This window comes from Telmatherina bonti, assembly GCF_933228915.1.
Source record: "Telmatherina bonti genome assembly, chromosome: 13".
Classification (NCBI taxonomy): domain Eukaryota; kingdom Metazoa; phylum Chordata; class Actinopteri; order Atheriniformes; family Telmatherinidae; genus Telmatherina; species Telmatherina bonti.
Genome location: NC_136611.1, coordinates 13,793,983 through 13,808,844, shown reverse-complemented (window position 1 = coordinate 13,808,844; position 14,862 = coordinate 13,793,983). Strand labels below are relative to the sequence as shown.

Genomic DNA, 14,862 nt, shown 5'->3' with positions numbered 1-14,862 from the left:
CGACAGTGACCATGCTCTTGCGTGGTTTACCGATGCTCACCGAGATGTCAGCGCATATGCAGAATTGACAGGTTGCCTGTGTTGCTTCCATCCAAAATCAGCTTCTCACTGAGATTATGACAAATTTGTATTTTTATAATGCCACTCATTGTAATGTTATTTCTTGACACAGATAAAATTTCTAAAGGTGAGGCTGAAACTCTACCAGAAACTTAATAAATAAGGAGAATAAATTGATTTTTGGTGGATTCAGTTCAAGAGTTGTAACAAGGCAGTTGTATGCCTATATCAGCTTCTTTGACAGAGATTCACCTGTTAACTATTTAGTATCTTAGGACCTCTCATGTTAGCATCTAATGCTAAGACACTAAATGTTTTAAGAATAACAGGAAGTGACATGACTATGCACATACTTTGGATATAAATCCGAAAATAGACTTAAAAATGTAGACTAGGATCTTTATTTCAGAAGGCTTATTGGGATTACTCCCAGATATCTGATGTTGATGGTCATGTAAACAAGCTAAGTGTTTTATAAGAATAGTTATGAGAATGTCTTAATATTCAGGAGAAATTGATGGTATTACATAAATGTATGTAATTTTCAAGTTAATTCAGCTCAATGAATCAGTAGGGCTGGGCTTTTTTTTTTTTTTTTTTAAAGCTGTTTTGTGTCCCACAAAATGTTTGTTTGCCTTGAAATGCCTCAGATCATATCAGACAATACACAGCGTCAGTCTTCTCTCCCTTCAGATCGTGGTGGAATGATTTATCATCTTAACTTGAAACTGGTGGGGGTTGTTATGTGTAACCTAATACCTCATGTATTTGTCCCACAGGCCATCTGAGTGAATTATAGCACTTTAATGAATGTTTTTGTGTTGAACCTTTTATCATCCATATGTAGGCATTTAGTAAGAGTTACAGCAATAACATTATAGAGATTAGTTAATGTTTATAATTTACTACCTACGTGAACTTAAGCTCTTTTGAAAACTCTTATTATGATCATCTACACACTGTATTGGGTATACTTGTTAACCTGTTAACACAAATATCTAATCAGCAATTCAGATCGATAGATACTTCCTGAAGTTCAAACTCAACATCAGGATGTCTATTTATTTATTTTACATGTTTAAGTCGATCCTTTTAAGCCTTCTTTCTTGAAAAAGTCTGTTCTAATTGTGGGATTTAATTCAAACTAGCTGAGTTCAAAGTAGATTTTTAACCTTATCTGAAGCATCAGATGATGCTGATAGGATGAATATGTCATCTGTCATCAGTTTGTCTGGGAAGGATTTAACAAAACAACCAGAATCTGAAATTTGTTCAGTGTAAAGCCAATCTTAAGCTGCTGGCACCATAAAAGAGCTGCTCTTCAAACTCTATACATGTTAATTGTAGTTTTTAATGCAAAATAGAGTGAATCAACGCATATTGCAGATTACCCTCGTGCTTTGCAGGCCTTGTTCAGGCTGTAACGTAACAGATGGTTATTTAACAAACTCTCGAAAGATTCTTGGACTCTGAAATACTGAGATATCTCCTGGCTCCACCAGTGAGATTCACCAAAGCAAAGACAACTAAGGCGTCTGTAAACTAGATCCTACATATTTTTCTGTGTGCATCATAACGCTGGATCATGACAAGAGGCTTCTGAGTAACCCTTTTAAAGCAATGAGACCGTGATTGGCTGTGGCTGGGCCAGGGTGGTCACAGCAACTAAATCATAACATGGCAACAGTTTTGCAATTACTTTGATTGGATTCCAGTGACTCATCCACAGTCACACACACACACACACACACACAGTGCCAAATATCTGGTTTATGTTACAAATGATTTTTAATTAAGTCTAAAATACTGTCTAAATATTGCATAAGAAGCTAAAAAAATCCTTTTCCCCGTTTATATATTGCATTTCACTCGGGCTGTAATTTGAACAAATAACCAAACCATCTTGTTGATGCATGTTTACCCCAGCAGTGCGAGTCTGTCATGTTTTTTCCGTTACCGTTAAATGTGGCATGCTCTAACAGAACTCTACACTGATTTATGTAAACAGCTGCTCGCTGACTAAACACACAAGATTCCTGTAATGTTGCGGATGAATTCTCAGAGGATGGTTAACGGCGAGAAAAGTCGTGACGTTATAAACTTTGTCTGTGACTCTGACCTTTCACGTGTCGTTTTTTTTTCTAGGTTTCAAGTGATACCATAGCTAAGGGCAGCTGCTTCAGTGTGATGTAGCTGTTTGGGATGACCAAAGTGTTACCTTGCCTCAGACAGCAGGAGGAGAAGGCAGAAGAAGAAATAGTGCGAAGAGGAGGGACAACATCTGCTCTGAGAAGATAAGATCAGCAGTCCATCTGGAATGAACCTGACCTTTCTGTTTGACGAAAAAGGAATTTAATCTCCCCAAGAGGACTTCTCGGTCTCTTAAACCTTCAAGAAGTGTTTTTGAAGCTGGTGTTTACCTTCTCCAAACAAACGCCATGTGTCATGTTATTGTAACATGCCGCTCCATGCTGTGGACCCTGCTCAGCATCGTGGTGGCCTTTGCCGAGCTCATAGCTTTCATGAACCCACATTGGCTGCTGGGTTTCCCGCGGTCAGACAATGCGAGCGAGGTGGGAGTAGACCTCAGGGAGTACCGTCCATCCCTCGGTCTCTACAACCGCTGCTTTCATGTCCGGGGAGATGGGGTGAGGTGTGGGCCTTATGCTGAGACCTTCGGGGAAGTGGCCAGTGGTTTCTGGCAGGCTGCCATGTTGTTTCTGGCAGCAGGGACTTTGGTGCTGGGGTGTGTGGCATGTGTCTCAATCTTCAGTCTATGCTTTCAGAGCATCCTGAAGAAAAGTATATTCAACATTTGTGGATTGCTTCAGGGTATTGCAGGTAAGACAGCAGTGAAATGCTGAACTTTCATCTGAAAAATGCATCCAGATGCCCTTTTTGTTTTGCTATTCTATTTATTTTCTAACTTTTTAATTTAAATGTGTGCATTAAATTGTTAAAAGAAATCAGAGATTAGTCAAAATAAATTACAAAGACTCTTATGCTAGACTACAATCAATAAAGTGCTTATGAAATACTCCTAATCTTGATGTAGAAACAGCCATAACTTTTAAACTGCTTATTGGTGAAGTGTGCTCTCGAAAAGCTATGGAGCTTGCATCATAATTTGTTTGAATTGTCTTTTTAATTTTATAATAGAAATATTAATGCAACAAACAACCATTTAATTAAATGAAGCAGATTTTTTTTTATTAAGTATATGCTTAACTTGTTAATATTTGTTTTGATGACATATCTCATTTTGTTTCTGGGCATGTTTCTGATAGGAGATTATTGGGTCTACACGTACAATATTTACCATGTAAACATTGTTTTTCTTGTAAACCTTGATTTTTTTTTTTTAAACTTTAAAGCTTTCTAGTTTTCCCTTTAGTTTTAAATTCTGTTTAAATATAGAAAGACTCCGACATTGAAATTTGATGCCATACTTGGTATGTGTTAAGATTTGTCTGATGTAGTTTGTAGTGGTAATATTAGGAAAACATATTCATATTTAATTTAATGTATTGCAGCTGAACCACTTTCTATTTATTTGTTTTATTTATTTTCATGGTTTTATTGTAGGTGACTACAAATGGTGGGAAATCTATTGCTCAAGTTTCAGTCCAGTAAGCATTTAAACCATGGCTAAATTGTGGAATAAATCAACGGCAAAATTCAATGTGAAACTTTCAGAAAGGGGGCAACCGCTAGTCATTCACTACTCCCCTTTTTATGTATTTTTTTCTGCTTGTTGAGTCAGGAAAACAAACCAGAAACCAATTGGCTTCTTTAGCATCTGTGCCACCATCTGTTGCTCCATACAGCTACTGTATGTCATGCAAATTTACGCAGTTTTACTACTGATGGGTTTACAGTAGGTACTGAAAAAATGTCATGTACTGTTTCAACATACTAAATGGCACGTTTGTGTATAAGAACACAGACCTCTAAATAAAAAAAACAAAACAAAAAAAATCAGTTATCGAAGCCTGACCAAATTTAAAAAAAAACTTTGCTTGCATGTGTTCATTTACTTGTATTCCTTTTTAAACTAAGTTTCTCATTAATATGCTTATTCTTGGTTTAGTCGTATAAAGTTCCAAATTCTGCTGAAGCTGATACTGTATAATAACATTTATTATAGGACCTGTGGCTTTGCAAACAAGCCTGCGCAAGTAAACAGTTGTGAACGACCTGTAGGGAATTTGACTGTTGTGATTAACTTTGCAGGTTTCAACATTCAATTTTACACACTGGCAACATCTAGTGATTTTATAATAAACTTGTCAGAGTAGGAAACTGAATATTCTAACCAAAGTTCTCCGCGTCTTTGTGTTTTCCTCAACACTTGGCTGGCACAATCATGTTTAGCTGGCAGGTTTGTCGAGTAGGTAGTAGATTATCATCTGACATCATTGTGGAAGATGGGGAGGGTTGGGATGAACTGGGTCTTTCCTCTCATCACAAATCAAATGCTTGTCAGCAGAAGAAGAGATGTTATCTTTACAGGAGTTGAGTCATCATCATGTTCCCACCTGCACTGATTGGAGCTTTTATCGCTGATGTTTACGTGACTCAACCTGTTGTCTCGCCATCGGCTCTCTTTCAGGGTTGTTGCTGATGGTGGGCCTCATGCTGTACCCTGCTGGTTGGGGTTCGGAAAAGGTGGGGGTCTACTGCGGCGCTGAGGCGTCCCCCTTCAGGCCGGCTCTGTGTTCACTTGACTGGGCGTTCTATGCAGCAATAGGAGGAACTCTGACAACTTTCCTATGTGCGATCTTGTCTGCACAAGCTGAGATTGCCACCTCCAGTGACAAGGTTCAGGAGGAGATTGAGGAGGGTAAAAGTCTTATCTGCCTGTTGTGAGCCACGAAAAACCCCAGGACACAACAGAAAATGACCCGTGATGTACTATCTCAGATGTGGGAACCTGTACAATTCAGTGGAAGGAGGTTGGAGACTTTTCTGAGGGTTTTTCCACTTCATGGTGTGATCAAAAGATAGTTAAAAGGAATATTTTGATGGTAGAAAGCGTGAAATATTCATTTATTCTACATCCAAAACTGCTTAAAAGCTGCAGGAACAGCAGCACAATAAGTGGCATGTTCAGTGTTTTCTTTTTTTTCCCTGTTTTATTCCAAGATAGTGTTTATTTTTTATACAATTTATTGCCTGAAATAAACCACTGTACTAGAAAAATAATGAAAGAAATCTATAGTGAATGTTATTGGTGTTTTGATGGAAAAGTTAAACACTGCCGGTTGGAAGTTGTGTATGTTTGTAACGTCATCATGATGTTTATTCACACAGTTCACCTGCGAATCCAAACAAGCCTCTAACCACAAGCGCATTGCCTCCTAAAACACCCAACACCTGCTAGTGATTAGATGTTAACTGTTGAGGTTTCTAAATGTGCATGTTCTCGTATTCTGCTGCACAGCAGGATGGTAAACTTCTTTTGCTAATTTTAAATGAACTGAAGGCTCACATCAAAAAGTAGTTCCTTCTGTTAAGAGTTGTTTGTGGGTGCATCGCAGCAGTGTGCAGAAAAAACAGACATCTGCCAGATGTTTACCTCCACAGGCTTGTATGTAAGGATAACTTCTCACATAAACTTTATTACATTGGCATTTAAGGTTTTGCGACATAAATGTAGAAATTTATTAGTTTTGTCTGCTTAGCAGTCTTTATCTTTTTGTCAGGACTAATTAAGGTTTAGTTTTGCTACTATTGGACTGTTTGCATGGTTAAATAGCACCTCATATTTGGTTTTGCACTTGGTCTTTTTTGTTTTGCTGCATATTTATATACTTTTTCATCTATGCGCCATATATCACTGTAAATCTTAGAATTTATACAATTGTGTTTTTGTTCCTTTTAGATGAGATGTGCAATAATTACACTGTAGTGTTCTGATGCGAGTGAGTGGACTGAAAGCATGAGCCTGAAAGTAAATTTAGTTGGATTTGCATCAAAGTTTGTCAAGTTTACACTATTTTTGTTACATTAAATGAATAACAGTATGTGTGAAAGGATGATATGTGTGAGGAATGATGACCTGTACTAATGCAACCTTAAATATATTGGTAAACGGGACACTTGGTCTGTATCGTTTATGGTCTGTATGCAAACTTTCTGAGGAAACGCTGACACCTAGTGGTCAACACTGATCAAGACTACTAACATCCCAAGCTGGGCTGAGATTTAATTTAAAAACATGAACAACAAATCTGGAGCAAATTTAAAAAATATTCAGCTTTTTTTAAATTTAGACTGGGGAAAAAAAGACAAACTCCAATGGTTTCCTGAAAGTCATCTCTTTTAAATTTTATTTCATGTTAATACCATAAATATACAAAACTCAAAACTATTTCACATGCGACAAAGGCCAGACAGGAGTGCATTACTGTTTTTTTTTTTTTCTTTCTTTTTACAGATCATCGATAATAGGGATCAAACTTTACAAAATATACAAGTGTCCCTTTTGGATGAGTTTTTCTGATTCAGTGAAATAACACGGCCTACAGGTCAAATACACAGTTTTGTGTCAGCAAACTTGAAACACGTTCTGTACCGCAGACCAGCTCACTAAATACATCAAGAAAATAACCCACTGCAGCATGGCTTCATAAAACTGTGTCAAAATATAGATACATGATAATCATGTGGGTGTAGAGCCTAAAGTAAACCAGAAGGGAACACATAATCACGAAACAAGATTTGAAAACAAATCTATATGGACATTTGGTAGATTTCTCACAGCTTTTCAGGATATAGAATAACACTTGAAGATTTTCTTTCATACTAATCATATACACGAATCCTCACAGACGTCTTGCAGGGCCAAGTTGCAAATTCACTGAGCACTTTTTGCAGCCTAGCTTATGCTATGACCATGTCATTGTAAAACTTTAGAGACAAAAAAATGCAACATCAAACCAAAGAAAAACTTGAATGCAAACTTAAATAACATAAATAAAACATGTTTGCACCAACTAAAAATGAAAAAATGCACAACGAATTCAAAACATATTTCCCCAAAATAAAAATAAAAAAACCCCCAAAAATAATACTGTCAGGGTTCAGGTTACTATTTTATGAAAGTTTTTACCCCCTCACCTTCCAAACAGTTATGGGGAGTATTTTAATGTTATAACAGCAGTAACAGTTTTCATTCATCTATCATGCACTTCTTCGGACAATCACCTGAACTATGAGGCGCCGTAGCACAACAACATAAAAAAAAAACAAAAAAAAACCCCATATATCAGCGACATTAGTTTATACAACTTCAGTAACTTTAGTGCTGGGTAACACTTTTATCACTGCATATAAATTAATGTATCATAGAGAAATCACTGAATGTGCACCGATCCCTTGTTACATTATGTAGTTTGACTACAAAAGGTGCCAGTAATCCATGACTGACAAGATAAACCAATGAAAATGGATTGTTAGTGGCTGAAGTGCACATACACACAGTATCAGTATTTGAATTATATGTATGGAGGTTACAAAAAAAAAATCAGTTTTACGATTTTTCATGTCATCTCTGAAAGAAGGCAGCTCAGTTCTTCCTATGCATGGTGTCTGCATGGTGTGTGTCCTTTTCAACAAGAAACATGACAGTGGAAGCTTGGGACAAATTACCTCTCAGGTATATAGCAGCATTAGTTTTTAACCAAGTATGAAGGGCTATAAAAACAACCACGGGAAATCTGCATACAGTACTAGTGTGTTAATGCCATACATACATGAAAGAAAATGCAGATATTCCCAGCTTTTTTTTTCTCACTTTGAATGCACCAGGCAATTTAAGTCAAGAGCTCAACCTTCATCAGAACCATCAGCTGCTAGGACATGCAATCACTTCTCACTGGAGGGGGAAATTAAGCACAGACATTCTCCCAAAACGAGCTACTTGTGTAGCCTGAAAAAAAGAGGCAGTGGACAGAATGACTGTGCTGAAGAATTTGCTGGCGCGAGTGTGCCAAACATACTGAAGACGCTGAACCAGCTGAAAGTAGCACATGGTGAGAGTAATTATTAATCTGAAAGATATCACTGGGGGCAAATCTACAAATAATAAAATACATATTCATATTTTAAATCCTTTTAAATCCAGTAATAATAATAGTATTTGTCTCACTATAGAAGCACAAATACAGAACAAGGTACAATTTACCCTTCTGATCCTAATGTTCAAGCACTGGATTTTAGATAACTATATATTTGTAAATGTATATAAACCGAACAAATGTTTGCTTGTTCGTTCAAACAAACAAAATACAGAAAGAAAGAGCAAATCCTTTAGTGAAGCAAACATTCGCACATAGGCCCAGCCATTCAGTCAAACACTGTACTCTCAGTACATGAAAACAGAGCTAAGTGCAAACCACCAAGATCAGATTATCACTTTTCACAACTCTACACTGAAGTCATCAGGCGGGAAGCTGTTTGGAGGTCATCACCATGACAAAAATAAGGTATGCTAGAACCGCAACCTCCAACAGTTCAAGAGATCACCTTAAGGAAACAGAAGGACAAGGAAAGCAAAGGAGCATTTCAGCGTGTGAGACGACATCTCGCACACAGAGCACACTTTGAGTCACTTAGTGGATCTTTTGAAGGATGTTAGCAGACAGTCGCCTGGCTGTAAAGAAGACAGGGTAGATGTTGGAGTGTTTTTACTGATGTTTGATTTTAGGTGAAGATGAACAACTCTGTTCACTTTTCAGTCATTTTATTATACACTTTATGAGCAAAGTGTGCAGGGCAAACACTCATAAATATAGTGTTTTTGATCAAAAGACAGTAATGTCAGAGTTGTCCATCTCCATCCCATCGGTGTGTGTATGTAAGCTTGTCTGTATGAGCATGTGTGTTGGTTTGAAGTTCCTGCTCATGGCTGAGGTTTGAAGGCCCCACGAGCAGCATTGGATGCAGCATTAGCTGCAGCGTTGGCAGCTGCGGTTTGAACCGTCTTGTTGGACATGACGCCGGTTGCAAACTCCTGCTGAGCCTTCTCAAAACTAGCACCAGTGGTACGATACAGCGCATGCACCTGGAAAAAAAAAACCCAGAAGAGAATCGGTGAGCTCGAGTTATTTAAATTTGAGATTTTAACACAGAAATGAATGACTATTTTCTTCCTTTTCCACCACACTGACATGTCTTTACACATTTATTCCCAACATCCTGCGAGACCGTCTTCAGATATCTAAAATTAAAACACATCACTGGTTGTTCATTCCTACAAGTCTTCAATTGCGTTACCTTTTTAAACATAATAAGTGAGCCCACAGACAGTGCTGTGAACAGAGCTGCAATCAGCAACATGATGATGCCCACTGGGATACTGGTGTTTAGACCAGTTAGAGCTGCGATCCAGCCACTGGGGAATCAAAATAAAGGAAAATGTGAGTAAATTTCAGAATGTACTCAAAGAGGGACATAGTCTCACAAATTGTAGAACGCTTACCATGTTCCCCAGCCAGTGATACCAATAGTTTGTAGAACATGAACGCCAAACTGGCAGATGTAGACGAAGAAGAAGACAAAGAAGCGGAACGAACTGTCACTCCTGTAAAGATGAGAAAAATGGGCTTAGGGCAAATCAGTATAGAAGCAGGGAACTTCAACAAAGTAATTAACCAATAAGTCCTCTTTGCTTCTGCCAGGCTGTAAAAGCCTGGTCTTATGTAATTCTTGGTGCTTGGTAATATTCTAATAGCTTCTGCAATCCTGTGGAAGCAAGGAGCTATTTCAGAGCTTTGACCTCTATCTATAAATTTCTCCATCAACAGCAGACAAGTTTTTCTACAGAAAATGTTTTTCTGCTTCTATCTACTGCTGCAAAAGGCAGTATTATTTTACATATTTCTGCTTACCTGAAAGCCCCATAAAGTGGTCTGTACCAGCAGACAAAAGAACACGGGGTGAAGAGCAGAAACCAAAGCATGGCCAAGCCAAAATCTACACCACGAGAGGTATCCACAATGAACCATGCCAGGCAGCCAAACATGTTCACAAAAAGTGTGCCTGCATGAACTGGTAGAAAAAAGACAAGAGCAGAATTTAACAAAATATGAATATAACAACGCAGTCCATTTAAAATGTTCAGCAAAAATAAACCATCCAGCAATTAAATAGAGTATTTGCTGGTGGATAAAGGAGTTCTGGCTGTTTCTGGCTGAGCCAGACATGTACTTACACATCCAGAGGTTGTACATTATCTTGACAGTCTTTTGGAATTCTACAGGAATATCCACAGCTATATCGTGGTAGAAACATGGACCTACAGGGAACTTTTCGGGCAGGGGAGGCCAGTTGTTTTTACGCCCTGTGTGGATAAAGCAAACAGCATTTCATAAAACAATTAAGTTAATTAATTACTTTATAAAATGAAAAATTACACTATTTGAACTGTAATGAAAATCAATTGATACCATTTTTAATTTATAAAGTTCTACCAATAAAATAAATAAACAGTATATGAAACAACAGTAAAAAGAGCTGTAGTCTTTTGTCAATGGAGGGTTTCTGGTTTCATTTTTATCTAAATATGTTTGTTTTTTTTGTTGTTTTTTTTGTATAGAACCACACATGGTGCATCATTCTTGTACCAAACATTAAAGCTTAAGTCTAACTTCATCTTTAGCAATGTTAACATTGGGAACGAATATTATGCATCATCTGTAAGACTACGGTACATATAGGGTGTATTCATATCAGGATAGTCCACTAGGCTCGCTCCAGTTGGTGACTTGGTTCAGATGGGGGGAGGGGGTCATTATTCCAAACTGAGATTGTGTTCTTGCTGCACTTCTTAAACTAATTGGACTTTTAAAGGAAAAACATTTTTTACTTTCCTAGACCTGTGTTTGTAGGTGGACAGAGGCCGCTTCTTATTGTCTCAGAGACAGTGTTTATCTTTATCGATTTACAAGGGGCTGATATATTATCATTTAGTGGCATGTTAACACATTAATCTTCTGATCTACACTGTTGTGTACATGGTTGAGAACTTATTTGCAACGGTTATTCAGACTGTGAGTTCAGGAAATGTGGAGCAAATAAGTTGAAAGGCTGATGGTCTGACTGACCTCCTGCAACTCCATGGGACTGTAACTCTCTCTCCCGACGATCAAGCTCTGCTGCTTTCTTTTCCAACTCCTCCTGCCGTCTCAACAACTCAGCCTGAGCGCGTGCTTGGTCCTGAGACAAACACAGACTAACATTTAAAATGCACCACAGCAACATCTGACAGCTGTTATGATATTCAATAAGGTAAGGAGGAGTCAAGGAACATTTTTACACAAAAACTTGGGCAAATTAGTTTGAGGATGGTGGGGAAAAAAGTTATGATTAGGTACTCTATCAACTAATATAAGTCACCAGCTACTTTGTTAATCAGTATTAAATGAGCTCTAAAGTGGGACTGTAAAATGAAATCTACAGGTGACAAAAAGGAATTAAAGAAATCCACACAATCCAAAAATGCAAGGTGAAGGGTTAAAGAAACACCAGGTGAAAGACAGTACCTCACTGTGCCGCTGATGGGCCATCAGAAAATTGCAGTATAGTATATGAAGGAAATAAGGAAAGATGAACCAGAAAGGTACATGCAGTCTCTGTAGATCTATACTGTTGTGAATCAATATTTCAGACTTAAGAATGTGGACATTTCTGTATCTTATATATATTTTGTATTGGGTTAAGAAATATTGGAAATAGTTTGATGTATTGGATGAATATGAAGACTCATAATTCTCATTACTTAATTTATGTTAGGATTAACATGGGATGAAAAATCCTTTTCTGTAATTTTCAATGTGGCTGAGTGCAGCCTTAAGGATCAAATGTGACAAGTTTGTGTACCATAGCCACTTTAAGCAAATTACAAAACTGACAAAACGGGTCTAATATATTTTTTACCATGATTATTTGTTGGGAAGTTTCAGATATTTGACAAAACGGCAAGAAAGTAAAACAAGCAAATTTGAGAAAATAGCTTTAGAAGTCTTTAATTCACTGGCTTTCAGACACCTGCTAACAATGCTGGCAGCCAATGAATTAAGGATAAAAGCTGGCGCTCACATAGAATCCAATCTTTTATATGTTTAAAATCAATGTCCAAATGCTTAAAGTCTGCACTGAAAATGATGAGAAAATGTATGAATAAATAAATACTAGGTGTGGTTAGTGACAAATGTTAATGTTTTAGAATGTCTTACCTGAGTCTGTTGTTGTGAGTAAGCTGGCGGCTCTTCCGTGGGCTTCATGATGGCAGGCTGTGTGTTCTGGGGAGGGGCAGGATTTGATTTGGGAGCATTTCCAGGTGCTGCCTGTAGATCAGAATAGACTGTGTGTTAATATTTGCACAACTGAAAGACAGACACTGAGCAAAATCTGTAATTACACAGTTGTATTTTGTCAGCTAAATCCTCTGTGACTGATAGGTGCAGAAAGAGAGAAGGAGAGTAGCGGATAAAATGAGGTCAGTGACTGAGATACTCATAACTACACCCATGCACAAACTTTTCGACAGAGATGCTAGTTAAGCTGACCGTTCTGGCGTCTGTGAAAGGGTTATACTCCTCCAGACCACCAGGAGGGGCAGACCGTGTCACCTGGGTCACCGAAGGATCCTACGAGGGCAGAAAAGTCCATACAGGAATTTAGGGAATTAAAAGTGCAACCACAAAATCAAAAGCTAATGGTTTGATGCTTTTAGGTAACATGCAGTTTGCATGAAAACGAAAGCAAACCACACTTAAAAAAGCGTTCTATTAATTACAATTGATAAGTTAACACATGGTGAGGTAAGACATAGAGCAAAATGAACATTTACCTATGACCATGGGTTTTCCAATGCTATGTTTGATTCTGTGGCAACAACAACAACAAAAAAAACTTTTTCTGGGCTGCACCAATAAAAAGTAATTTAACCCTAAAATCACTCTACTCTTAGTTTACTAAGTCTGCAAAAAATCAAAATACAAAAAGTAATAAAATAAATCATTTTTTTTAAAGAGTTCAAATGAGAATCTCTCACTATATATAAACAGACACACACATGTATGTATGTGTATATATCTATATATATATAGATATATACACATACTTAGATACATATATGTGTGTATGTATGTATATAAATTTAAATTAAATAGCTAAATTTACATCAATAAGATTGCTTTACTAACCAATGCAACAGTGAAAGACAAACCTTTAGTTCACCTAAGAGACTTCTTCAGGTTCATAAAATTCAGAACAACCAAAATAAACAAATACATAAAATAAAACTAATAAAAGAGTGAATGTTAATTTAAGGTTTAAATGAGGTTTAATATACCTGTTTACATACCAAACTCACTTGGTATGGTTTTAAACACAGTCCATTGTTAAACTGTTATTTTATCATGTGTCATCGGTCTTTCTTACTGGTGCAACCCAGTTAAGACTGGGATCAGGTGCAGAGGGAACTTCAAGAGGTAACTAAAGCAGTTTGAACTACAGTAGTGTCTACAGTAGTCTGAATTGTCCCAGGATTAATGACCCGGTATTTATGTCAAACAAACTACCACTCACTGAAAAGCACACACGTAAAAATACGACTGTATCGCTGGATTGCTTTACAGTCAACCTGGTGAGTTGTACAAAAAGGTAAAACGCTTACACAAGATCATTTTACAGATGTAACAAAACTTAAAGGTTTGATGCTTTTCTTTGAAATTAAAGAATGTAGTGCAAATTGATTTCAACAACTTGCATTAGTCATCTGTGTGCCTTGGTGGTACTATTAATGGGAAACTCATCTCAGCAATGTCAGTGTCTTATTAATACAGAAAAAGGAAAAATGTCAAAACTGGCATACTGCATCATGTTATCCTGCTGAGAGGTTTAAATCACCTTCACCTGGATCCTATTAAAATTAAAAAAAAGAACTAATGCTAAAAAGCCGACGAGCTTTATACCGAAAAGCAATGGTAAGCAAATGTATACAGACGCTGGAAGCTAACGCTACCTAGCAAGCTCACGTTGACAAAGGCAATGGTTTCAGAAATATTGAACATCACAACGATAAAATAAAAGCCACGAGCAAATATATAACGCATTATTGTTCATAACTCCTGTTTCAATGTTAACAATCATTTTAACTGTGACTGACATCACAAAAATGAATTTGGTAAACAGCTCGATGTGCTGCCAGAAAGGAACACCTCTAAGCTACACACTTAGCACGGATGCTAAAGTAAGAGCGGCCTCAATGGGCTTCATAGCTGTATCAGCTAGCCAGTTAGCCGAGTTAGCTACCTGAAAGGGATTGCTGAAATCCGGGTCTGCGAACGGATTGCTGTCAAAATCAGACATTGTATCGCCTTCCTAACAACAGCTTCTTGTGTATAAAAATCCCCCAAATCTCCAAGGAAGGTGTAGTCCCTTTATTTGCCTGTTCTTCAGTGTCTTCTCCGCTTCTTGTTGATGAAGACCTCTTGTTGAGCAAGTTAGCCGGTATTGGAAGCACAAAAATGGCAGATGCGTGATAAACAGCACCCCCTACGTCACTGTTTCAGCACCACGGACAGCATGGCAGGTACATGTGAAAACACAGGTGACATTATAGTTGTGCTCACATGTATTCATACCCTTTCATGCTGAATTTACAACAGTCACTCAAATAACTGGATCTTAAAAAAAAAAGAACAATAAGTAAAAATGTGCAAAAATATAATTTAGTAATATAAGACATTGTTTTTTTCATTTAATTGAGTTGAAGAAAGAAAAAAACAAACA

At 37.4% G+C, this 14,862-nt stretch overlaps 2 protein-coding genes across 2 annotated transcripts; one reads left to right on the top strand and one right to left on the bottom strand.

Moving 5' to 3' along the window:
- Positions 1 to 2,498: 2,498 nt before the first annotated feature.
- Positions 2,499 to 4,959, top strand: LOC306763923 (LHFPL tetraspan subfamily member 2a protein-like; the record flags this gene model as incomplete). Its single annotated transcript, XM_079250885.1, has 2 exons — positions 2,499 to 2,901; positions 4,673 to 4,959. The coding sequence occupies 2 exons, from the start codon at positions 2,499 to 2,501 to the stop codon at positions 4,927 to 4,929; spliced, it is 660 nt and encodes a 219-aa protein (XP_079107011.1). The 3' UTR covers positions 4,930 to 4,959.
- Positions 4,960 to 6,374: 1,415 nt separating this feature from the next.
- Positions 6,375 to 14,537, bottom strand: LOC306763965 (secretory carrier-associated membrane protein 1-like). Its single transcript, XM_079250941.1, has 9 exons — positions 14,383 to 14,537; positions 12,633 to 12,713; positions 12,300 to 12,410; positions 11,169 to 11,280; positions 10,277 to 10,405; positions 9,954 to 10,113; positions 9,545 to 9,646; positions 9,340 to 9,457; positions 6,375 to 9,127 (listed from the first exon to the last, which is right to left on the bottom strand). Exons 1-9 carry the CDS (start codon positions 14,437 to 14,439, stop codon positions 8,966 to 8,968), a joined length of 1,032 nt encoding a protein of 343 aa, XP_079107067.1. The 5' UTR covers positions 14,440 to 14,537; the 3' UTR covers positions 6,375 to 8,965.
- Between the last annotated feature and the right edge of the window lie 325 nt (positions 14,538 to 14,862).

Coding starts and splice junctions, on each gene's coding strand:
- LOC306763965 (XM_079250941.1), bottom strand. CDS start 14,439: ATGTCTGATTTTGACAGCAATCCGTTCGCAGACCCGGATTTCAGCAAT. Junction 12,714..14,382: donor ATTTCAGCAATCCCTTTCAG/GTAGCTAACTCG, acceptor CTGCCCTCGTAG/GATCCTTCGGTGACCCAGGT. Junction 11,281..12,299: donor ACTCACAACAACAGACTCAG/GTAAGACATTCT, acceptor TGTTTGTCTCAG/GACCAAGCACGCGCTCAGGC.